At 37.6% G+C, this 27,339-nt stretch overlaps 2 protein-coding genes across 3 annotated transcripts; both read right to left on the reverse strand.

Moving 5' to 3' along the window:
- Nucleotides 1-1,290: 1,290 nt before the first annotated feature.
- On the reverse strand, nt 1,291-3,710 carry LOC115693633 (omega-hydroxypalmitate O-feruloyl transferase-like). 2 transcript variants are annotated; one of them, XM_056312966.1, is made up of 4 exons: nt 3,648-3,710; nt 2,884-3,369; nt 2,447-2,773; nt 1,291-2,073 (listed from the first exon to the last, which is right to left on the reverse strand). In XM_056312966.1, exons 2-4 carry the CDS (start codon nt 3,334-3,336, stop codon nt 1,540-1,542), a joined length of 1,314 nt encoding a protein of 437 aa, XP_056168941.1. In that variant the 5' UTR covers nt 3,337-3,369; nt 3,648-3,710; the 3' UTR covers nt 1,291-1,539. The 2 variants fall into 2 exon arrangements, with proteins under 2 accessions (XP_056168941.1, XP_030476518.1); XM_030620658.2 differs by having other exon boundaries at nt 2,884-3,383.
- A 13,703-nt stretch (nt 3,711-17,413) lies between these two features.
- Nucleotides 17,414-21,546, reverse strand: LOC115693630 (omega-hydroxypalmitate O-feruloyl transferase-like). Its single transcript, XM_030620650.2, has 2 exons — nt 20,979-21,546; nt 17,414-18,277 (listed from the first exon to the last, which is right to left on the reverse strand). The coding sequence occupies exons 1-2, from the start codon at nt 21,414-21,416 to the stop codon at nt 17,414-17,416; spliced, it is 1,302 nt and encodes a 433-aa protein (XP_030476510.1). The 5' UTR covers nt 21,417-21,546.
- Nucleotides 21,547-27,339: the final 5,793 nt, after the last annotated feature.

Raw genomic sequence — 27,339 nt, forward strand, 5'->3', positions numbered from 1 at the left:
TTTTTTGGTGACGTTCAGTTTCACATTTCCTTTCCTGTCCGATGGTACATCCAGAACATGCGCCGCTGTGATAGATTGTATTTTTGTTTTGGTGACGTTGACGTGTATACCAAACCATTGGTTGATGGGGGATAGATTGTCCAATAAAAAAAGATGGACGAACTGGTTACAAGATCGACAGATTGCAGCGTGAAAGTAATTGATTGAGAGGTCATGATAGTGTTGCTAATAGTTACAGAAATTATGAAAAACCAGATAAGTAATGGTTGAATTCACTCGTCAATGTAAGCAATGTCATTATCTTTGAGGCGTTCAAGATTTTGTGCAGCGTGCATATCTTTTTATGTCAATCGACATCAGCAGATAAATGAAAGAGTATAATTTAACTAAGGAAGTGGCTTTTAATTATAAAAAATAAAGCATACATCACGAATGTAAAAAATTCATGTACACAAACGGCTTTATCTAATAGGGATGTCAACGATTCAAATTTCAATTAAACTAAACTTCAAAATGACATCAGCTTGACAAAAGTTTTCGGGTCTAAACCATGCCCATGAGAAGGAAGTGATAACATGACCAAGCTAATTTGTCGACTATGTTCTTTTCCTAGGAAATACCAAGTCCTCCCTCTTACGTGAGAGAGAGAGAGAGAGAGAGAGAGAGAGAGAGAGAGGCATGGGGCAATCTAGTTAGTATGCGGGACACGCAATTCGATTGACCAGCATATAATATTGACCCTTGCGGCCGGTTGTGCGGGACACGCAATTCGATTGACCAGCATATAATATTGACCCTTGCGGCCGGTTGTGATACGCAATTGGCCCTGTGGTGCAATTGATATGGCGTCGTGCTGAGCATCTGATACGAATGTGCTAACATTGATTCATAACCAATTCCTATTTCTACGTCGGAAGCTTACTGAATTAAGATTGGCTTCATCAAGAACTTTTCTAGTTTTCTCTAGAATAGCTAAGAGAGACTTTGTGGACTAAAATTGCGACTGAATGGCCTTTGAAACTACAAAATAGATCTAGATCGACCCATGAAAGGCATCAATGTTTTTTCTATGCTGTAAAGCACTTGCCTAATTGCCTGATTGCGCACCAACGTTAGCCCTAGTGGGAAAGCACCAAAATATCGGTGGTTCCATGAAATTTTCTTTGGAATAGAAAAGGAAATTGAACCATTCCACAAATAAAATCACGTTTAATCAAATTGATTTTAAACAACAACAAGGACCAAATGTAAGGAAAAAAAATGAAAACAAGAGATTGAAATTCATACTGATAATCGCAGTCAATATAATCAATTATAAGCGCAAGTAATAAGGTGCACTAAGACTGAATTACAAAAACTGATTCATAGATGATATGAAAGACGTTTATCGAGTGTTGAACACATTCAACTTACTTAGAAATTCCACTTGTAGTTTGTCACACCAACACATAAACTAATTCCGCACACCTCTCACTACGGATAGCAATGCTGGAACCATAAAGAAGCTCTCTTGAAGATGGTTTATTGTGGCTAGTGAGCTTAAACTTGGAGCAACTCTTGGAAGGTGTTCATGGCTGAAAATGGCAATTCCAACACCACCACAACGTCCTTATTATCTCTCCCTCCCCTCAAAAACAGGCAGGACTTAGTCTGCAGGCCACCAGTCCCGAACTGCCTCGGCTCTCCCCATCCAAAGTCCGTGCTGCCAAAAGCCAGCTTCGTCCACGAACTTACTAGTAGTGTGCCTAGGGAAAACTCTTTAAATCCATACCTGTCCAAATAGTCGATCCTTGACCGCGCATAGTCCTCATTCACCCGCTCGATCGCCTCGATTATTCTCTCCGCGGTGGAAGAGATCGGCTCATCAATCAACTCTCCCGCGGTGCAAAGACAGCATGGGAAGACCACGGCATTTCCAAAATAACCGTCGGGCACCGGAGGGCTTAGCTTAGACCTGAAATCAACCGGCAAAGTGAGCATTGTTTGTTGGTGCGGTTTCATCTTGAGGGCCATGCTTCGAGTTCGCCACACCAGGGCTGCGAGTGCTACGAAGCTGGTGATGCTGCGCTTCCCCTGTTGTTTATGAGGACTAGATACCATGAGTGCACTTCGAAAACACCAGTCTCTAGCGACCAAAAATAAGAGAAATTGTGAGAAGTCACTATTTAGTCGCTGGAATTTCTTGCGACCATATTTTCACGGCCATTTTCTTTTAGATGCACTCATTGTCTGAAAGTAGTATTAAGTAACTTTGAATGTCATTCTGATACACTTGGGAGTATCTTTGAAATTTTTGTGTAAATAATTGTGAGTTGCTAAGCGCTCCTACAATAAGTAATGAAGGACCTACCAACTTACTTTTTTGGCATATCATCGCCAAAGTTATTATCGTGTTGTTAAGTACATGTTATTGCCGATTGCCACCATTATAAGAAGACAACATTACCTGTCCACAAGCTGTTGCCATTTTTTTAACTGCTGCCAGCTTCTCAGAGTCAAAGTGGAAAGATCTACACACGAGTTGCTCCTTCTTGTAGAGGGCCGTCATGTTTGATTCATCACTTAGTTGAACAAAGTCATCGTAAGGACCGCAGATTTGAGGAGGCATCCTTGGCTTTAGAATAGTTCTGTCGTGATAAGGGACGACCGATAAGGGCTCGCCTCTTGCAATTTCAGCCCAAGAATTAATGAATCTTATCGCAGAGATACCATCAGACATACAGTGGTTAAAAGCAATCCCCAGAATGAGACCTCCATTCTTTAACTTTGTTACCTGTTTTTACTCCAAGTTAATAAAATAGACATTAGATTTGGTAATTGTAAATTGTTAGAATGGTTGTTAAGTATTTTCGAGAATTTATAAGTACACAAATTATTGTTCACCTGTGCAGTTAGAAGGGGTGCAATTTCCGGCATATTTTGTGTCGTAGAATCAGTGTAAACAAGCTTTCCTAAAACATCAGGATGAAGAATTGACATATCGCCGAGACTGTCCAGGTCACAGTTGGCCACTGCCTCCACAAATGGCACTCCTAGTTTCTTTTCGCAATCAACAATCAACTTCCCTTCGGAGCTCTTTCCTAATCTCCCCACGAGTGGATAATAATGAACCAAAACTTTGGACAGAGCTTGTTTAACCACATCTACTGCATTCTCGGTGCTTCTCTCGAAACAATAAACGGTCGACACGAGTATGTGATCCACATGATCAATGCTAGTTAAGAAGATGGAACCTCCAGGCGTTTTGTGTTCCGGTTGCACCGCGATAGGGATGGATCTCTCAACTGTCAGGCTACTGCCGTCCCCGACTGTGAATGCCGCCACAGGCGAAGGCATATCTCAAACTTTATAGAAATGTCAGACTTTTCCCTGAGAAAAAGGCGCTACAGAGTTCAAACAGAGCTATTAGATGGCGGGACACTACATGCACACGTTAAGGCTATACATACTAATCGATTAAACCTCATACGCAAGCAAAGAGGGATACTCTAGCACCTTTCCTCTCACATGTAAACACGACTTGAGTTGCATGAGGAAGAACCATGATGAGTTAGACCAATGGAGCCAATAACATGAATAAAATCCACAAGCGAAGTAAAACTTTATATGGGCATGAGGAGAAGGTGAATCGTGAAAAGGCCGCACACCTTCAGGAGCTTGATAGAGAGATCAGGGAGAGAAGGAGATCCTTCGATACTTGAATTATTGGGTTGCACAACTGAAATCCCTGCGGAGACGCTACTTAAATAGACCCAAAATCTCTGTTCAATTGCCCAGAAGTTTGGTGACTTTGTCAAAGATGTTGAAAAAATCAGCTTTTGATTGTTTAGATTTCGTTGACCTTCGCATGCCTTTTCTGTCTTGTTGATTATTGCATTTATGGCAAGTGGTCTTTGCCTTAGGCGAAAGGCTAAAGGCATCGATTTTCGGGAGTTTGTTAACCAAACAATAGAAAAATAGAAAAGAGGGTTTGGCTGAACGTTGACCTTGACGTGCCATTTCTGCCAATTATGAACTCTTAGCATGTTATTATGTAATGTAATGTAACCCAAGTATCATTCGGGTAGAGAAACGTGTGGTGTTGACCAAACCAAAACAGATTATGTAGAATCGTGTATGCTTAGAATAAGTTTACAAGAATATGTAAATAACGTTAGGCGGAGTCGTACATGATATTTCATGAAATTTTTTTTTTAACAACTTGAATGGTATATTTTATCTTTCAATTTTGGAAGAAAAAGTCTGAAAGTCAGACAAAAAGGGGGAAAGCAAAACAGTTGGCTTCTCAGATTCTGTTGTTTTGTTTAGTATATAGTCTTTGGAAGGGTATGCACGATTGCACGTTAATAATCCACCTCTTCCGCCCCAATTTTTGCCTAGGATTAATAGGAATCTATGATTTTCTAATAGATCAAGCACTTGATTTGGAAAAATTGTCCAATCCGTCCTGAACCTATTATATGGATACCAAGTCAGTCATAAACTTTTTAATTTCACAATTTAGTCCTAAATATATGTACGAAATTCCAATGTAGTCCTACTGGCCAATTTTCACTGGAAATCGCTTACATGGCGATATGCCACGTGAGATGGGCGGCGATAACCGGACCGCCACATCAGTGTTTTCCAGTAAAAAATTGACTGAAAGGACTACGTTGGAATTTTGCGCAAAGGTTAGGATTAAATTAGCAAAATTAAAAATCTTAGGGCTGAATTGACATCTATATAATAAGTTTAGGACTTATTAGGCAATCTTCCCCCCTCGATTTTCTCAGGCAAATCTCTTTGACAACTAGCATGTTTGACTTGATAAAAGGTGAGATCTTATGACTTCAAGAAAGGAATTCTGAATAAGACATCTCTTTTCTTGAGGTGGAGATTGAGATCGGCCTCAACGTCAAGACGATTGCTAAAACAAAATCTCGAAAGTCACGCATTTCATCGCTAGAAACTTTGAGAAAGCTAAGAGAAGCGTGCCATATTATTGTTGGGTGTAACATTGCCCTCTTAAATTCACCTCATAGATTTAAAAGATAGATAGATATATGATGAGTCTAATTATTATTGTAGGGTCGTATTACCCTCTTTTTGCTGAATTGTTGGTGAGAGAGAGGGAGGTAGGTTTGATTTTGAGACTATTAAATTATCATGTAGTCGTTAAGATTTTGAGGCTCTTAAATTATCATGTAGTTGTTGATATTAACGTTTTGCCGTGTCCTTTCCTTCTAGGAGAATTGGTCGGCTCGATTTTGATTTCAATAATATCTCGGGCCACTAAAGATAGTTGATAGCCCAAAATCAAGGCGAAAGCATTGACTAAAGATAATCTCTCTCTCTCTCTCTCTCTCTCTCTCTCTCTCTCTCTCTCTCTCTCTCTCTCTCCGCATACGTATCAATATATATTTTTTTGTTGGATTGAACATTGACCTTCACATGAGCCAATCGGTGAAAGTAGACATGCATAACATGAACAGGCCGGCCTTATTCGCAGATTATAGTATAGTAGCAATTAACACACAGTTCTCCGTGATTAAATCACATAGTTCACCAAAAGAGAGAAGAATTACAATATTACAAAGGATTGAATTGGATTTGTGGGGGACGGTTGATCTAATCTAGTGACGGGGGGCGATGGTGATCATCCTGGCTTCGACCGTAGGTTGGCGTTGCTACAAGATAGCGGCAAGACACTTTGTGGCTGAGGAGAAGAGGGATTTGTGAATAGTGTTACATATGTGTGACTTTTTTTTCTTAAATTTGAGAGTATTTTAACAAAATGAGGGTAAGCCGTCAATGTGTCTAAATCTTAACCTCTATGATTCGATAGCAAATGATTTCATCATCTAGAGAAATGAATTTAAGATGTAAATTTACACCTTAAAACCGCTGTACAGGTAGTGCCACAGTCATCTTCGGCATCTGCTTGCCCGACATTCGTTGAGAACACAGATGAGAATACTAATGTGGCGGCCAACTTGGGATAGGCTGGATGGAGAGAGAGAGAGAATGAATGATGAAAATCATTTGCTATCAAATAATAGAGGTTTAGATTTATACAAATTAATGATTTACCCTAATTTTTTAAAGATATTCTCAAATTTAAGAAAAATCACGCCTACTAAATACTATTCACAAATCCCTCTTCTCCTCAATCGCATAGTGTATTGTTGTTATGCTCGAGCAACGCCAACCCATGTTGCTACCCTCCAGCGGGAGTTGAAGGACTGCCAAATGGGAGCTAACGTTTCTCCTTGCGAGTTGGCAATCGCACTTAGTTTAGGTTGTCCCCAACCTTACACAATATTATAACAATATTGCCCTTTGTGGGTCCCACATTCAGTTTTCTTAATCTTTTTCCTTCTCTCTCTTGGTCAAACTCTATTTTTTCTCAAGAGGTAGAGAAATGAAGAATCGTGAAGGTCACGTTCTTGTGCTCGCATATCCTAGGCAGGGCTACATCAACCCACCACCGGGACATCGATGAAGCCCTCCTCCTTAACTACCTCCGTTTTCACAGCTACCGATATGACTCGCTCAACCTCAATGTACTTCATGCTCTTTGTAAGTGCGAATTGATCGGTGAATATTTTTTTACAGCTAAATGGGTAGAAAGTGAGGAAATTGATTGTAAGCTGTGGGAGGTAATGAAATGCCAAGAGGATTTGCTTGTGAGCAACGCTGTTTTTGCGAATTATATTGATTCCTTGGGTAGAAAAGGGTTTTTCGATGAAGTTTTTTAGATTTTGGAGGGTATACCTTAAGGCTGCCACCTTCAACCTCCCCATCTTCCCAGCTCCTCCTCCTCATCGGCACGAACTTCTCCACTTTCATTGGGCTCATCAAATGCAGAGTGCACAACCTCCTCATGTCCCGCCAATATACGCCACTCTCGACGAACACCATCCCTTTGCTGCCACAAGACATGTTGCAGAGTACCTTCACTCAGGCGGCTTAAGAAGATGCTATCGTGGGTCATGATGACCAATTTAGTAGCCTCTGACCGCACAAGCGTGGAAATCTCCTTTTTTTTTCTACCTTTATTGTTGTGAGTAGTTACATGAGAGAGAACATAGAGAAGGAAAAAGACAACAAAAGTGAAAGTGAGACCCACAAAAAAAGAAATAGAATATCAATAAAAGAAAAGGTTAATACCACAAAAAACTTCAAATTGGTATACCTATGACAAATTTACCATAAATTATTTTTTTTACCACAAAAAATCAAAAACTGGTACATCTATGACAATTTTACCCTGAACTATTTTTTTGACCACCAAAAACCCCACACTGGTACACATGTGACAATTTTATCCTAAAGTAATTTTTTGACCACCAAAACCCCCAAACTGGTACACATGACAAATTTGTCATCCGTTAGTTTCCGTTAAATTTTACCGTCAAATTGCTAAAGTTTGATGACATGTGATAATTGACAAGTGTACCAGTTTAGGGTTTTACCCTTCTATTTATCACAAGTTTACCAATTTGTGATTTTTTGTGATATTAATTCAATTTAACGGACATTAACAAAGAGTAAATTTGTCACAAATGTACCAGTTTGGGATTTTTAGTGGTCAAAAAGTTAGTTTGGGGTAAAACTATCATAGGTGTACCAATTTAGGGTTTTTGGTGGTCAAAATTAATTCAGGGTAAAATTGTCACAAGTGTACCAGTGTGGGGTTTTTGGTGATCAAAAAAATAGTTCGAGGTAAATTTGTCACATGTGTACCAGTTTAGGATTTTTTATGATCAAAAAATTAGTTCGGGGTAAAATTGTCACAGGTATACCAATTTGGGGTTTTTCATGGCATTAACCCTAAAAGAAAAGGGACATAACCCAAAAAAATGTAACTAACACTTTCTTAGAATATTGGCAAAAGAGGGATGCTAAAAAGTGGGACCCATAAAAGGCAATATACTCATATTATTATGTTGAGGAGTGTTCTAGTCAAAGAGGAAGTGGAAAAAGCGTAACCCTTATTTTTATTTTCGTTTATTTGTTGTTCAGTTTTTTCTAGTTGGAATTTGGTATTTTTTTTTCTATTTTGATATTGGAAAATTGGAATATATAGTTTGAAAATTCATTATTTCACAAATTTCGATACTTCAAATCAAATAATATATCGAATGACATAATCACAAAGTGAAAAAATTGATCTAAATAAATCAAGTCCTCTTCACGTGCTTGCTTCTTCACTCGTCGATCCTACTTGGGTGTAACCGGTGTAAACGCTTAGCTACAATAACGAACATAAAAAGGAATAATATGACTTTTGATCAATAATTAAACATGCTTGAATGTTAAACCAAACAAAGAAATAACCAAACAATATTTTTCAGGGTAAATGACTCAAATGGTCTATTAACTTTAGTCTAATATGCAATGTGAGTCATGAACTTTAAACTTGCTGAATGTGATCTTTGATCTATAGTCCAATATGCAATGTGGTTTATGAACTTTTAATTTGTTAAATGAGGTCCCTGGATTTTTGGTATATATTCAATTTAGTTCCTGAACTATATGAAATGCTCAATGTTGTCCCTAAACTTGAATTAATAGATGACAACATTGAATATTTTCATACAATTTAGGGACTAAATTGAATATGTACAAAATTTCCGTTGGTTTAATCCAAAAAAACACAACCTACTCTCCGTAGATCGCCAATGCCAAACTGTCTCGACTATTCCCATCTAAAGTCAGTCAAGTCATAATCTAGCCCTGTCCACAAACTTAGCATTAGCGTGCCCATCAACAAAGGCTCAAATTCATACACATTCATAGAGTCGATACTCTAGGGGCATAAGGGTCCTAATAAATGTTCATATTATGCAATTAATTTACAAATTTTGTCGAAACGATGCAATCAATTTTCTCCATTCACTTGATTTATTTTGAGTGACGAAGAGATTTTTCATTACTATTATGTCGATACTTACTTTTCGTAATTGAAACTCATTAATTACACCAATAAGTCACTAACTAATGATAGCTAGGTCGAAAGTTACTCTTTCTGTATGTTCAGGTACTAACCACGTCCAGCATGCATACATGGGAACATTGCATTAACTAGTCCAATGTGAACCAAAGTCTACGCAGAACTAATTCAACAAATAATGTTGTCGAAGAAAGCCAAACAGAAAAGAATAATAGAAATTTCCAAATCATTATTAGAAAACAAAACATGTTCAGTAGTGCGGTTTTTTTTTCGGTCGTGCGGCAGTGCTGTTAGAAGGGTACAACTACTATTATATTTTGGATAGGATCTCTTTACACAAGCTTTCCTAAGAGTACGGATTTGGAACGTGTTGACCAAACCAAACAAATTTAAGAATTAGCAATTTTTTGTTGGTGTGAACATTGACCTAGCTTCACATGACGTTTTCTCAATTATGTTTATGGATTTATAATGTCATGCACCCCTTGTACTATCTGCAAAACAAAGCAATTGGCTGTATTACCAAATTTTTTTTGGTGACGTTCACTTTCCCATTTCCTTTCCTGTCCGATGGTACATCTGTAACATGTTCCGCTGTGACAGATATTGCATCCAATTTTTGTTTTGGCTTAGACCTAAAAATTTTAAAAAAAAATTCGGGTGACGTTGACGTGTGTACCAAAACAATTGGTTGATGGGGAACCGATTGTCCAATAAAAAGATGGACGAACTGGCTACAAGATTCTGACCAAAAAAAAAAAAAGAGAACTGGCTACAAGATTGACAGCTTCCGGTGTGAAAGTGATTGATTGACGAGGTCATGACAGTACAGAAATAGTGAAAAATCAGATAAGAAATAATTGAATTCATTCATCAAACGTGAGCAACGACTTTATTTTTTAAGCGTTGAATGTTGTGTAGCATGCAGTCCTTCTATGTCAATCCACACAGGCGGATTTCCCAAAAACCTGGCCCAAATAGAATCGTTAGGCTGCGTTTGGTTGATCGGATAAAAGTCAGGACATGATATGTTTTATCCTATTTTGTGTTTGGTGGTGGTCCAGGATAGGATAAGGTTAGATATAGACCGGATAAAAAAATCCTAGAGGGGGTGGGATAGACCTGGATAGGATTTCTAATGCCTATTTTTCTAGAAACCCTACGCTCCACTCGCCGTCATCTTCATCCCCACACCTTGTGCGCTTTCACCAAAAAAATTTCTCGGCTTTTTTTCCTTCACCGACTCCTCCGGACCCGTGAATAGCAAAAAAAAAAAATTTATCCTATCCGACTTTAAATCCGTAATTCACCAAACAGTGGATAGGATATGAAGAAATCCCATGATTTTTTATCCTATCCTATACAGTCCTATCCTGTTTAGAAACCCGGATAACCAAATGCAGCCTTAGGGATTTTCTTTTGCTTTGACTCGGAACAAATATGACTTGAACCGAAAATCCGGTTCCGGTCAAGTTTTGATTCTCCTCTTTTCTTTTTTCTTTTTTATTGGTGGGTGGGGGACTTCATCCTCCACAGGGTAGTGGAAACACTGCAAATGTTTTGCCTTCGTCCCCCATTCACAGAAACATTACCTCCATTATTGGTTTTTTTTTTTGGGAAAATTTCAAATAAATGCTCGAAATGCTTTCATTTTCTTAAATAAAGGCTCGAAATTGATTTTGTGTCAAATAAGGGCTTGAAGTAGCTATAACAATTTCAAATAAAGGTTTCACCCCGCCGGCTTGCTAGCCAGCTAAATTTTCCAACCGACAAAAGGCATTTTCATCCAAAAATAATTTTAATATAAATTTTAGTTAAATTAGATTAAAAATTTTAAAACAAGGCTTTTTTTTAAAAAGAAAAACAGAGGGCTAGCCAGCCAGCTAGCTCTATCCGCCTATGGCCGTTGCCCAATCGCCAGTGGGGCGGCGACGATGGCCGGCGATGGCTGGCTAGAGGCAAGGGTTGCCGGTCCTCGACTGGCGGCCCTCCCGCAGACTTGGGCGAGGGCCAACGACCCTCGCCCAGATTTGGGAGAGGGTCGCCGCCCTCTCCTGTGGCCCTCGCCTTTTGCTCGCTGAGACGCCGCGACCCCGCGGGCCATCGCCACCACTCCACTGGCAATGGGGCGGTGGCCACAAGCGAGAGGGTTGCTGCCAATCCTCCCCCTTGTGTTTTTCTTTTTTCTTTTTTAAACTTTAGCTTCTTCTTTTTTCATTTTTGAGTTGGTTTTTAGATGGCCACTTCAGACCCTAATTTAAGACAAAGGTTCACTTCAGTCCTTTTTTTGAGAAAATGAGGGCACTTCAGGTCTTTATTTGATACATGGTTCACTTCAAGCTCTTATTTGAGAAAAAGGAGAGCACTTTAGGTACTTATTTGAAATTTTCCCTTTTTTTTTTGAAAAAATAAAACATACCTTGGCTCCTTCTTCCCAAATCTTCATACCCTAATATTATTAGGCTAATAGCAACAACAGTAAATCACAAATACTCCTCCACCAGACACCCCCCTTGAATGTCGCCCCATTACCTCTGGCAACTGGCTCACCATTGAGCTCCGCCACGCCACTCTTGCAGCCGTCGCCGCCACCAACGACGGAGCCCCCCTTTCTCTCAGCCACCAACGACACATGAAAACTCGACCCACGGTAGCATCACCTCTCAACCGTCCATTGCGCAAGACCTCGTGTTGTTGTCATTGGTGGAGTCATCTCCTTCGATGTGAAGGAGATGCCTGCAAATCTGGAGGCCCATCAAGCCTGCAAATCTCTATAGGCTCGATGGGCCACGGAGGCTACTGTTCTTGATTTCAAGATAGCAAAATCCCCATCTCTCTTTCTCTCTCATAATAAACGGAACCGATCCTTACCGGCAAAAAAAAGTTTGTTTTTCCCATTACCCGAACCGAAAAAACCCGAAAGGATCGGTTCGGGTTTTAGTTCAGTTCGGACACCCACGCGATTGAATGGTCTTTGAAACGACAAATATAGATCGACCCATGAAAGGCATCAATGTTCTTTCTGTGCTGTAAATCACTTGCCTAGTTGCCTGATAGAACACCAACGTTAGCCCCAATAAGAAAACACCAAAATATGGGTGGTTCCATTATTTTTCTTTGGAATAGAAAAGGAAATTGAAACATTCCACAAATTAAATCACGTCTAATCAAATTGATCCTAAACAACAATAAGGAACAAATGTAAGGACAAAAATGAAAACAAGAGGTTGAAATTCATACTGGTCATAGCATTCAATATAATCAATTATAAGCGTAAGTAATAACATTTATTAAGGCTTCTTTTATTTCGCAAAAAATGAATGATTTGTAAAATATTTTCCTAAGAATAATTGCTTGTATCACTTACAAAAATGAATGAACAGAAAATATTTGCATTGTCCACAAAAATATTTAAATATAAATTATTGTCGATAATGAAAACATTTTCAATTGATTAATTATTTCAAGCGATACAAACAATCATTTTTAGAAAAATACATTTCAAATCATATTTTTTGCGAAACAAATGGAACTTGAGAATAAATTACAAAAAATGATTCATAGATGACAGGGAAGACAATTGTCGATTGTTGAACACATTCAACTTATTTAGAAAACTTGTCGTTTGTCACACCAACTCAAAAACTGATTCATAGATTGGAACCATGAACAAGCTCTGTTGAAGATGTATATTTATGGCTAGTGAACTTAAACTTTCACAATCGGACCAAAAAAATATTTTCCGACCAAAAAACAAAACTTAAACTTCCACCATTTGTCAGCTTTGTTCTTTTTCTATAAAATACCTCTCAGCCATGAACACCTTAAACTTGCCTGAAAGAGTTGTTCCAAGTTTAACTTTCTTTTTTCCAACCAAAAAAAAAAACTTTAACTTGGAACAACTCTTGGAAGGTGTTCATGGCTGAAAATGGCATACCCAACACCCCCACAACGTCCTTATTATCTCTCCCTCCCCTAAAAAACAGGCAGGACTTAGTCTGCAGGCCACCAGTCCCGAATTGCCTCGGCTCTCCCCATCCAAAGTCCGTGCTGCCATAAGCCAGCTTCGTCCACGAACTTACTAGTAGTGTGCCTAGGGAAATCTCTTTAAATCCATACCTTTCCAAATAGTCGATCCTTGACCGCGCATAGTCCTCGTTCACCCACTCGATTGCCTCGATTATTCTCTCTGCGGTGGAAGAGATCGGCTCATCAATCAACTCTCCCGTGGTGCAAAGACCGCATGGGAAGACCACGACATTTCCAAAGAAACTATTGGGGATCAAAGGGCCTAGCTTAGACCTAAACTCAACCAGAAAAGTGAGCATTGTTTGTTGGTGCGGTTTCATGTTGAGGGTCATTCTTCGAATTCCCCACAGATTCAGCTTTTCATAGTTCAACCCAACATTAATCAAGAACAACAAATAAATGATCAACCACTTCATAATAAAAATGTCAATATTAAACCTACTGTAGTTGAGCCACAAGAAATAGCATTAAGAATATCTCAAAGAGAAAGGAGGTTAGCTATTTTTAATGACTATGTGGTTTATCTATAAGAGTAAAAAATTCACTTAGAAATTAGTAATGATCCAGGTTCATTTTCATAGGCTATGGAATGTGATGATTCTACAAAATGATTTAATGCTATGGAAGAAGAGTTAGAATCTATGAATCAGAATCAAAACCAAGTCTCGAATCTTGTTGAATTACTTGAAGCATGTAAAATGGTTAGGCGTAAATGGGTCTTTAAGATCAAGCGCTATACAAAAGGTAATATCGAACGGTATAAGGCCAGACTTGTTGCTAAAGGTTTTACTTAGAAAGAAGGCATTGATTATAAGGAGACCTTTTTGCTAATCTCCAAGAAAGATTCACTTAAAATCATTATGGCTTTAGTGACTCATTACGATTTAGAATTACACCAAATGAATGTCAAGACTGCATTTCTTAATGAAAATTTAGAAGAAAAGGTTTATATGAACCAACCCGAGGGCTTTTCATTTAAAGGAAATGAACACATGGTGTTTAAATTAAAGAAGTCAATATATGGACTTAATCATGCTGCTCGACGACCGTATCTTAAGTTTAATGATACCATAACTTCTTTTAGATTCAAGGAAAATACTGTTGATTGATGTATATATATGTATGTATATATAAATGTATGTATATATATGTATGTATGTATGTTTATAAAGGTCAGTGGGAGCAAGTTTATTTTTCTAGTTCAGTATGTTGATGACATTTTGCTTACTACTAATGATATTACTTTGTTACATGAAACCTAGAAATTTCTCTCTAAGAATTTCAAAATTAAAAATATGGGAGAGGTAACTTATGTGATAGGAATAGAAATTTTTCATAATAGATTGTTAAGGTTATCTCAAAAAGCCTACATTAATAAAATTTTAGAGAGATTCAATATGGATAAATGTTCAGTAGGAGTAGTTCCAATTTAGAAAGGGGACAAATTTAGCCTTATGTAATGTCCGAAAAAATAAATGGAACAAGAGCAAATGAGAAATATTCCTTATGCATCTATTGTTGGGTGCTTAATGTATGCTCAAACTTGCACCATACCAGAGATCATATTTGCTGTTGGAATGTTAGGCAGGTATCAAAGTAACCCAGGGGATTGGATCACTGAAAAGTTACAACAGAAATTCTCAAATACCTTCAAGGAACTAAGAATTATATGCTCAGTTATAAAAAGATATGATCATCTTGAGGAGATTAGATATTTAAATTTAGACTTAGCCGGATGTGCCGATACAAGAAAATCAATGTTTGGCTACTTGTTCGTTTTTCTAAATAGGCAATTTCATGAAAAAGTTCGAAGCATCAATCATTGTTGGATCCAGTATGGAGGCTAAGTTTGTGGTATGCTTTGAGGCTACTATTCATGGGTTATGGCTGCAAAGCTTTATTTCAGGGCTTGTGATTGTCGACAGTTTTGCCAGGCTGCTGAAAATTTATTGTGATAACTCTGCAGCAATTATCTTCTATAAGAACGACAAGTATTTTAATTGTGCTAAAAATATGGAAATTAACTACTTGCTCGTTAATTCAGAAACAGAGAGTCTCAATTGAGCACATTAGCACCAACCCTAAGATTGCAACAAAAGGTCTGCCACCCAAAATATTTAATAAACATGTTGAAAGGATAGATATTTTTGGACGTCATTAATGATATTGTATTATGATTCCATTAAGTTTATTTATTTGACACTCCGAGCTCATATACGTGTTTATGATATTTCCTATTTTCTATTTAGTATACATGATGGAAATAGATGAAGGTTTAACACAATAATCTCTAATAAAGACATTATAGTTGGACGATACTTCTCATTTATGGATCATGTTAAGTAGAAAACTATAGTCATAGTACATTGAAGGGCCTATGTCGATTACTGACATACAACCGCTATGACTCGCATTAATTTTCTTTACTTAATTATGATAGCCAATTTAAGAAAGGTTTTATCACAATGTTATTGAACATATTATGGTCTTCATTAAACCCTGAAAGAAAGGTCATGTGGACCAAGTGGGAGAATGTAAGAATAATAATGGCCCATATGATATTATTAATGGTTTAATAATTATTTAAACGCTAAAAAAACGTATTGGTTATCATTTGTAACTTTTATGAAGATAGAATATGATAATTTGCTTTGATGGAAGGTACTTGTTGAAAACACTTATTGATAGCTTAGCTTATATAAACAGTTTGGTCCTCTCTCCACCCATAGACAACGAAAGTTGTATTCTATTCTCCATCAGATAAAATAAGTTAAGAAAAGTGAGTTAAGGGAGAGAAATCAAATTTCTTCGTTTCTCCTAATTCTGCAACAATTTTTTTTTCTCAAAGTTATTGTTATGGATAAAGGTATGTATGTGTCTTCATCTCTACTGTCGTGAATAAATTATGAAGAGCTAAAATTCTTTGATATTGAATTTCCGCATAAAGGATTACATTATCGCTGATGGGCATGACGATTGTAATTTGGCTAAAATCGTACAATCATAGACGACCAAATGGATCCTGCTAAACAGCTTGAACTTAATGAATCGGGAAAAGGCTGCACACCTTCAAGAGCTTGAGAGAGAGAACAGTGAGAGAAAGATATCGTTCATCACTTCCCATTATTGGGTTGCACAACTGAAGTGCCTGCGGAGACTCCACTTAATTAGACCCAGAAATTTTTGTGATTTTTCAAAGATTTTGAAAAGTCTTCTGTATAAACAGCTTTCGATTGTTTAGATGTCGCGGACCTTCATAGAGATTTTCTGTCTAGTTGATTAATGCATTTACGGCTCGTGACCCTTGCATTAGGCGAAAAGGCATCAATTTTCAGAAGTTTGTTTACCAAACAATAGAAAAATAGAAACCAGGGCTAGGCAGTTGGATTCAAACTCAGAAATACGATTTTTGAGCAGCCATTTATGAGGAAAAAAGTAATTTTGTAATTTAGTTGGTTTTGATTACCCTTGTCAAATGGGTGGGTTGGGTTGGGTCGGGTTTAGGTTAGATTGAAAATGGTCCAATCTAAATAGACCCATTTAATACGTTTTGACCCATTTCAATATAATACAAATCTAATGACCCATACTCGACCCAACCCACACCCAACCCATACCCGACCCAACTCATATTACTAAAACACTTCTATATTTAACTCAATCTAGGACAACTAATACCCAAACTGAGGTAAGAGTATGGTGCAAGTGAACACGAGAATGAGTGAGAGCGAGAAATGAGTTGAGTTTAAATAAGTTGTAAATCCATTTTTGATTGGTGACACGTAACGTAAATCTTGCAATCAACACTTTCTCATGTCGAACTATGATCGACACAACAAAGAGGGCCAGAAAAAAAATGCTCTCAATTTTCTCAATTCCCAAGGAGGGTCGACTCCTATCGTTATGAATGGATTCCGATATCTTTATTTTTTTTAAATACGAACCCGGTTCACCTACCGCTTTAATGGGTGAACAGCCCAACCCTTGGAACATACTAGAGCCTTAGGTGGCGAAAGAAACTGTAAGACTCCCAAGTGGTGGGAGGAGACTATTAGAACTCTGACCGCGTGCCTATTGAAGAATGAATGGATGACTCATACGAAGAAAGAGAAAGAAACTAATTTTAAACACCTCCAATTGGTTGACTGATTACTTGACATTTTCTCACTAGAGGTAATGAAAAGAATAATAGAATGGATAGCAATTTATGCCTAGATCAAGTATAAATGGAAAGGAGTAGTATTGAGAGAATGGGAACTTGCTGCATGCAATAGTAGTAAAATGAGTAAACAAAGACAAACCACAGTTAATTGAATTTGTCTTAATTAAACAGAGAACATCTGAGTATCAAATTTCGCGCTTGTCCAAAAAACATAAATTAATAAGTGGCATTATTGGAATGATACGGGAGCTCTCTTGAAGGTGTTCAAATCTCTGGTAATATGTTTATATTCGAACCAACTCTTGGAATGTGTTCATGGCCGAAAGTGGCAAACCCAACACCACCACAATACCCTTCTTATTCGCACTCCCTTCCCTCATAAACAAGCAGAGATTTGGTGGTGGGTTGCCGGTACCGAGCTGCCATGGCGCTCCCCATCCGAAGTCTATGCAGCCATAATCCAGCCTCAACCATGAACTTATCAATAGTGAGCTCACTGAGTAAGGATCAAATTGATACATGTCCATGAAGTCGATTGACGACCGCACGTAGTCCTCAGTCACCCTCTCGACCACCTTCTTTATTTTTCCTGCAGTGGATGAGATCGGCTCATCGATCAACTCTCCGGCGGTGCAGAGACAGCAAGGTGCAATTATGGCATTCCCAAAGTATCCTTCAGGCATCGATGTTCTTAGCTTCGATCGGAAATCGACCGTTATGAGAAGCTTCGATAGTTGGTGTGGTTTCATCTTGAGTGCCATGCTTCGAGCCCGCCATACTAGAGACGCGAGCGCGACAAAGTTGGAGCAGCTGCTCATTAATTGTCCATCGGCCGTTGCCCTTTTCTTTAGGGTCGCCAGCTTCTCACAGTCAAAGTGGAAAGATTTAAATACAATTTGCTCTCTCTCGTATGATGCCGTGAGGTCCGATACATCACTCACGTGAACAAAGTCGTCATAAGGACCGCTGATCTGAGGTGGCACCCTTGACTTCAAAATGGTTCTATCACGACAAGGGACAAGGGATAATGGTTTGCCTCGTGCTAACTCAGCCCACGAGCTCATGAAATTAATTGCGGCGATACCGTCGACCATGCAGTGGTGAATTGCGATTCCTAAAGTGAAGCCTCCACATTTAAACCTTGTTACCTATTCACACAGTCTCTAGAGTTACTAATATCCCATTACAAAATGCAAGAATGTAACTTATATGGATAAGTTCTTGCATGACCTTTTTTCATAAATTGACCGCATGCTCCTTGCATCCAAATAAATGTCGAATCTCATGAGTCTAATGTTACGGGGATAATTACCAAAAAAGTTATAAGCTTATTGTACGAATGCCAATTGATTTTAACATTTTCAATTTGGTCAATTTGGTCAATTTAGTCCTAAACATTATGAGGATTTGCCAATGTAGTCATTCTAAGCAGGAAATTGTTGATGTGGACGCTAGCCGTCTTAAGTGGAGCAATCGGCGCTGACGTGGATAATTTTTTGCATAATATTTTCAATTTTTCTAAATTTTTTATAATTTTTTTCTTTGCTTTCTTTTTTTCCTTTTTCCTTCGCCAGTTGCTGGACCTCTTTGGCCATAGGCAAGGCCCGGCAACTGGCAAAGGAAGAAGGAAAAAAAAGAAAAAAATTATAAAAATGTAAGAAAATTGTCTACGTCAGTGCCGGTCATCCGCCGTGCCACATAGAACAGTCAGCATCCATGTCAATGATTGCCGGCCAAAATTGGCCGGAATAACTACATAAGCTAATTTTTAAAATGTTTGAAACTAAATTGTCTAAATTGAAAATTTTAGAACTAAATTAGCATCCGTACAATAGGTTTATCACTTTTTCAGTAATTTTCCCAAAGTTACTAAATTCAACAATGTTGGAGATGGACCCAGAGTAAATGCACCTAGTTTTTGTAATAACATCACATCATTTTTACTAAACAGACCTTAGCAAGGTGAGACTAATGAGATTTCTTACGGGAGGGAAAACATCCATGGAGTAATTTAATGGCGATAATTCGATAATCGATAGTTACTCTTTCAGTGGAAAGGTATCAAGTTTATGGAATAGTTACAAGCTTGTTATAAGTCTTGAAAGTTATCATGATAAATTAGAAATATTATTACCAGCTGTATTTAATTGCAAGTATTTTGGCAGTTATTATTCTACAGAAAAAAAGTTTCATACCACATCTAGATAATAGTAGTAACTATACTAACATGCTGATACTTAAATTTTCCACATAAAAGGTTGCTAAACATACTAGAGAGAAATTACTTATTGTAAAAACTGACAGGTTAAATTTACTTTTCGATTATGGAAATTTATGAAGAAATTTCTAGTTACTATACTAACATGCTGATACTTAAATTTTCCACATAAAAGGTTGCTAAACACACTAGAGAAAAGTTTCTTCTTTTAGGTCGAACACTAGGGAGAAGTTATTTATAGTAAAAAGTGACAGGTCTAATTTACTTTTCGATTATGGAAAGTTATGAAGAAAATGCCAGTTACTATACTAACGTGCTAATACTTAAATTTTCCACATAAAAGGTTGCTAAACACATTAGAGATAAGTTACTTATTGTAAGAATTGACAGGTCAAATTTACTTTTCGATCATGCAAAGTTATGAAGAAATTTCTACTTTATAATAACTTGACTTTTCCTATATGAAAATTCATCAACAACATTGAGAAAGTTACGCATTTATTATAAATAAATAGTAACTCCATCACAAACTACATCAAGGATGCATGTAAAATGTGACATTTTCTATTTTAGAAAACACCCCAAAGCAGATATTAGGTGGAGGGTATATAAAGAGGATATAAAAAGTCTTTATCAAGTGATGTAGGACAATATTTTAACAATCTAGTATTGTGTGAAACTAAAGCTACCAAAACAAATTCACTGTTATAGTGGACGAGAAAGCCAAAGAAAATAGAACGTAAAGGGCAATCAATTATTAGGAAAATTACCAAAAAAATCCTAAACCTAATGCATTTATACCAATTTAGTCTTAAACTTTTCAATTACGTCAATTGTGTCTTAAATCTTTTGACTTTTTGCTAATTTAATTTTAAACCTTTTGATGATTTTTCAATTTAGTCATTCTGGCTAATTTTGGTTGGAAATAACTGACATGGCTATCCAATTAGCACCGGTCATCCTAGGTGAAATGGCCAGTGTTGACATGGAAGAGTTTTGCAATTTTTTAAAATTTTATGGATTTTTTTTCCTTTTTTCCTTTCTTGCTTATTTTTTTTCCTTTCTCTTTTATCTTGTTTCCTTATTTCCCTCCACTAGTCGCGGGCTTTAGTGATGCTTGAAAAAGTCACTGGCTGCCAGTGAGGGCAAGGGTTGCGATGCCCTTGCCAGATTTGGGGAGGGTTGACCTTGCTTGTGGTCGGCAAGGGTTGGGACGGTGGCTGGTGACCTCCGCCGGCCGTCATCGAGTCTGGCGACCGGCGGAGGGAAATAAGGAAAATAGAAAAAAGATAAAGGAAGAATAAAGGAAAGAAAAAAAGAAAAAAAGGAAAAAAATTCAGGAAATTTTAAAAAAATTACAAAATCCTTCCTTGTCAATGCCGAAATAACTAAATTGGCAAATTGTCAAAAGGTTTAGGACTAAATTGGCAAATAGTTAAAAGATTTAGGACTCAATTGGTACAATTAAAAGGTTTAAGACTAAATTGGCAAATTATCAAAAGGTTTAAGATTAAATTTGCCAAATTAAAAGGTTTATGAATGAATTGGCACAAGTACAATAGATTTTGGAGTTTTTTTTTGTGTGTAATTTCCCTGTCAATTATTACCAGCAATGAGAGAGGAATTGTTACCTGTGCTGTTAAAAGGGGTCCAACTTCCAGCATATTTTCAGTAGGCTCTCTGTAAACAAGCTTTCCTAGAATATCCGAATCAATAATTTGCATATCACCCAGATTTTCGATGTGACAATCGGCGGATGCCTCCACAAATGGGACTCCAAACTTCTTTTCGCAATCGACGGTCAGCTTCCCTTGAGAAGTCTTAGCTAACCTCCCTGCAAGCGGATAGTAATAAACCAAAACTTTGGAAAGAGCATGCTTAATCACGCCTGCCACATTCGCGTCGCTCCTATTGAAAGTATAAACGGTCGATATGATGGACAAAGCCGCGTTATCAATGCTACTTAAGAAGATGGAACCCCCAGGCGTGTCTCGTTCTGGTAGGACTGCGACGGGGATGGATCTTTCTATCGCCAGAAGATGGTTTGCAGCGGTGTTGAGGGCCTCCATCGGAGCAGTCCGGAACTCTATATATCCCGCTCTCGCGCTTGGCAAAGAAAATAGGTCTGAAAGTTCAAACAAAATCGTTAGAATGGAGGGATCCTATATGGAGGGCAAGTGTTATTGCAGCTTCACAGTATGTGTGGTTAAATGTAGAAATACCATGAGCAGATCGAGAGAGATATTAGAGATGAACGTACCAGATTGGGTTCTGTCCTCGGATGTTGGGAAGTGGAAGTTCTTTTGGGCGTTTTAAATAGACCTAAAGTTTCTGTTTACTTGTGGTTTAATATGAAAATTAGTTGGTGGGTCGACCGCACCTTTTTTTTTTTCTGAACATCAGGGTCGACCGCACCTTAAAGACCCAGAAACTCTAGGTCATTTTAAATTGTTAGAACGAGCCCGTTGACCTTCACATTCCCTTTTGTGTGCACAAATTGCACGTTACTCATCCATGTCTTGCGCACCAAGTTTTGGCTAAGGATTTTCTTTCTCTCTATCCGCATGGGTATTAACTTCTTCTTTTCTTTTTGTTTGGATTGGACATTGACCTTCACATGAGCCAATTGGTGAAGGTACACATGACATGTTCGGGCTGGCATCATTGGCAGAAAACAAAATAGTAGCAATTAACGTACCATTCCCGTTTCGACCAAACAAAAACATACCGTTCACATGGAAAAAAAATCATATAGTTCACTAAAAGAGAAAAAATTCCAAAGTTACAATCGGATTTGTCGGCCACAAGCATGTGTGATGGAGAATTCATGGCGGTAGTGATCATTCTGGCTTCGACGGTGGGTTGTTAACACCTAAATTTTCGCCTAAACACCTCTCATTATTTCATAAAAATTAGGCATCGAATTCAGTAAAACCGATAGAGTTTGACCCCTTAAAAAAATCGACATTGCATTGTCTTGCATTCACATTCTTTACAATGGATGACCAAAAGCGTAAAAGATGGACAAGCTGCAAATCTACGAGTACAACCACACCGTTAACATTGTTTTCTTGAAGAACGAAAGAAAAGGAAGGAAGAAATCCGGTGGAGGAGCTCAACAAGACAAAAACAAAAGAAAAAGAAAACAGAGAAGAAACAGGGCATGGGCGTATGAAACGGGCAAGGAAAGAAAAGGCAGATGGCTGGGCTATTTGCAGTGGATAAAAGGAGAGAAGCTCTCGACTGGAGGGACACCAGCAGACTCAGGCCAAAACACACACAAATGAGAGAGGGACGATAGAGGAAACAAAGAGAACATTCACCACCAGGTCATTTCTCTCCGATTAATCACCAGCAGAGTTTCGACTCATTCTAGATGTGTTTCTTCATCTCTGCTCTGTTTTGTCGCTTTTCATTGGACTGCCTCATCGAGCCATCGCCAAGTTGCTACACCAAATTGCTAGACTTTCATGAGCAGCCATCACCAATGACAACATAACTCGCTGCGACTGTCGATTTGATGATTTGTGGCCGTGAACTTGAGGAAGTAAACGCCCTGTTTGCTCTGGTCCAGCATCGCTGCTCAATACTGTTGTGCCGCTGCTCGTGTGGTACACTCCCGCAGTTGGGGACGTTGCCAAGTCTGTCGCTGTTTCATTGTGACAATGCCGCTGTTTGAGTCGAGGCTTTGATAGGGATTTGTTCGTCGCTGCTCAGAACGCTTACGGTAGTATTGATGTGACTGTTCATGATTTGTTCATCTCTTGCCAAGTTCATTTTTTTTAAGAGGTGGCGTGACTGTTCATGGGCAGTCTTAAGCTTAAATATGATTGTTCTAGTCTAAATTCGTTTTTTTTTTTTCCAATTTGAGCTTTTGTTGTCCACGTTAAAGTCTTCATGAATCTGCATAATGCTTAGCTTCGTTAGATGGCTTCCCACATGGAATTTCATTTTTACATTGCATATAGACAGCACGTGGTGATGTCAGCATGTCACAAAGCAAATAAAGGCTTTTCATGAAAGTTTTTAGCCAAATATTGTATCTGGATTTTGCATGTAGAAATTGCACGTCATCATTTCATGTATTAAAACAAAGAAGAAGAAATGTTCATGTTTGCATAATTCGGTACCGTTTAGTATTTGAATATTGTTGCACATTAAGATGGGATTTCTTTGCACACATGGTAGATTTAATTATTAGAAATTGCATCCACGTTTTGTTTGGGCTTGCACATTTATATCATACATCGCTCATGGGGTCCTGTCTTAGGGCATTAATAATAAAGGTTATGTGTGACACTCCAGGTGCGTCACACGCTACACACGTCATTTTCAAGTTTGATTTATATTTTCCAATTAGCATGCGAAAGCGAAATAAAACATGACCAACATCACATATAGGAAGTCGCACGAGTTAAATATTATACACAAATCTCATTATGTTCACATTAGTATTACTTTCGCAATACAACATTCCAAAAATTACCACAAAACATATAAGTCCTAGGAAGGGGTTAGGGTCACCTATCGCCACACTACTCTTATTCGCCCAAAAGCCTGCCTATACAAAAGTCTAGCTTTCCTCTACGGGTTGACAACCTCACCCGTCGACTCATCGCCTTCGCCATTGAAGCCTCTCAATGGTCTAACCAACGCACCCTCAATGTTCATGTACCAAGCAACAAAATGATGGGGAATCCACTCTAGCAACTCCACATCAACCAATACGATGGAAGTACACTTAGTACATATCTCTTCTGACCCAAGTATAAACACATTCTCATAAACACACTCGTAATGCATGAGAGCTCCAAAAAGCAAAGGCAGTGGGCAATCCATCCTACATGTCTGAAAAATAAGGAATGAACCGAAGCCCAGTAAACAACGTGAGTTCTGAGTCAAACAAGATAACCATGTGAAATGAGAGCGCGAAAGATTGCATTATCTTTCTTGTTGTGATATGCCGATGGAAATCATTAACAAAGTGGCATGAAATTTACTCTTTTCGATGCAAGCAGATGACATAATATATTACAATTCATGGTTACCACTCATTTATGACTTGTGAATATATGCATACGTATGAACATGCATTATATTCATTTTTATTTTTCCTCCCGAACACTCCTGGGCCATCCAGATCACACAGCAGGGCTTCTCAACTCCAAAGCATTCTCAAGACTCCACCATGGGGCATCCCAATTACACAGCAGAGCATATCAACTCCGAGGCATCATCATACACCACTATATAGGTGAAAGAATTGCATTTCACATTACTCTTCAAGTTTGGTCATATGATGTCATGCACACGTCATTAATACCGCATGATTTTCCTTGCATCAAGAATGAAACCAATAATCATTTCAACAATCGACATCCAATTCACAACACATTTTCATTCATATCATTACCTTGCTTACTTAATGATTACATACATCGATGGTGATACCCACGTGTTTATCTCTTTTCCATTTTTCATGCTAACACATTCAATAATTCAACAACTGGTATACTCGGCAAGTGAATCTAAATAGTAAATGATGATTTTGAACAGATGAATCTAAACATTAAGTATTCATACTCAACGAGTAAGTTTGAACAAAAGGTGATGATTTTGGACTAGTGAGTCTGAACATTAAGTATTGATACTCAACAGGTAAGTCTGAACATAACGTGATGATTCTGGACGGGAGAGTCTGAACATTAAGTAATGATATTGAATGGGTAAGTCTAAATAGAAGGTCATCAGATTCAAAAAGTAAATCAGACTCATAGAGCAATTCTGACGCATAAAGCAGTTAAGACTCGGAAAACGATTCAGACTCAGAGAGCAGTTCAGATTCAGAAAACGATTCAAACTTAGAGAGCAGTTCAGACTCATAAAGTAAATAAGTGTACTTCGACTCAGTAAGTAAATGTACTCAGAATCAATAAGTGAATATTACTAACCACGGATAAATCTGAAATTACAAAAATAACACTTCCAAGTTCAACATGTTACTACACCTTAAGAAAACCAATCAAACACCCTTTTAGGCACGTAAGCATCATCAAAACAAATCAAATTAACACATCTCGACACACCACTATTGCAATTACTAACACTTACCATCAAATTCACTAAGACTAAAATCACACAAATCAACCAACCAAGTCAAAAGTACCAGTGGATCAACCCAAATTATTGCTTAGGGTTTTCACTTACCTTGAAAATGAATTCAGACTCAGAGCTTTAAATCAACTTTAAGCAAAATAAACAAAACCGAAAATCAACAATGTTAAATTTTAAAAATAACAAAATCCATTGGTAGGAAGTAGTGAAATTATATGATTTACCTCGTTCATACTCAAAAGATTGAGACAAAAAGTTTAATCAATTCGAGTGTGGGACCTTCGTTTCTATTTGTGGGTTTTTAAAACGAAGGTTGGAAGAAGGAAGTTGGTGATTGATAGATGATGAAGTAAATTTTTTTATCCTTGGATCTTGAGTATTCTCAAGGATCCTACTACACTGTAAAAATTAGAAGAGAATGAAATGGAGTAACTAAGGTTAAAGTCATAATGACATTGGGTTAAATTGCCAAATGCTCTAATAGATGAACTTCAAGTTTCCCCTATGAAAATAGCTAGAGTGCAAATGGCCCAATAAAATTTTGCCACAAGAAGATATTTTGATGAAGAGGAAATGACTCTCTCTTCTTCGGCCAAGTAAGTGGGTAAATCATCAATAGCATTTATTCACGTAAGCTAAAATATATGATGTAAGGCATGATGTCAAGGTTGCCAAATTTAATGTCTCAACTAAAACATGGTTTTAAATATTGAGTAGAAGGTAAATGAGTAATGAGCGTGTCAATTGGAGAGAAATAGAGATTTAGGAAATCGACATTCAATCTGAACATTTGATTATGAACATTGACAAGTCTGAAAATATTTTGAATCCACTAAAATCATTAATGAACAATATCAAAAATTAGGAAAATCTCAATTCAATAAATTGAATCAAATATGAATTTTAGAATATACCAGCCCTATTCTACAAATAATATGACGGTGAATTAAGTATCATCGCCCTACACCACTAATGTACACGTCATAATCTAGCAACTTAACCTTAACGCCTCAGACTCCTGGCAATCCGGTTGTGAAAATTAATCCTAAATATTATTATTGAATATGAAAATTTCCATATGTCATATTATGTTCCTTTCCGTTATTTATTTTGGTTTATTATTTATTAATTTAATTTTTATTGCTTTGAGCATTAATGCACGGACATCTAGAAAGATTTTAGGGAATGAATTGGGAAGATTGCCTGAAATACGTTTTCATTGAAGAAATTGGTACCAATTTGGGCATTGGGTAGACATCTAGAAGAATCAAATCCTTAGATCCAAATCTATAGTTCGCAGATGTAAAATAGCATCCTGCATTTTACTTGGTCTCTAACCAGCCTCTAATAGATTAATAGTGGCTCTTAACATAAAAAGAATTTCCATAAGTTAGTCGAGAAAAACCAAGTTCCAATTGGTAAGGTTGGGGACAACTTGAACCAAGCGCTAATGCCGCCTTGCAAGGAGAAACGTTTGCTCCCGCTTGGCAATCCTTCAACTCCCTCGGGACGGTCACAACGTTGGCGTCGCTAGAGGATAACGACGAGACACTACGTGGTTGAGGACGAGAGGGATTTGTGAATAGTACAAATATAATACAAGATATTTGTAGTTCATTTACTTTAAATAGACCACATGTGTGGAAATAGTTGACAAAATTGAAATTAATATTTAATCACCGTTGCAACTTATGTTAGCATTGTAGTGTTTCTCTATGGTTAATGACAAGCACAATTAATTTAGTTATAATAACAAATTTAAATAATCTATTAGATAGCTAACCTATTAAGCCATTATAAAGAAACGTTTGAAGCTCAAAATCAACTTGTCAGTATAGTCAAGAGAATTTCATAAAGTCAATAAGTAAAAGATTTACG

The sequence above is a fragment of the Syzygium oleosum genome, unplaced genomic scaffold, assembly GCF_021117445.2.
Source record: "Syzygium oleosum isolate NSW1041296 unplaced genomic scaffold, Sole_v2.1 Sole_v2.07, whole genome shotgun sequence".
Taxonomy (NCBI): Eukaryota; Viridiplantae; Streptophyta; class Magnoliopsida; order Myrtales; family Myrtaceae; genus Syzygium; species Syzygium oleosum.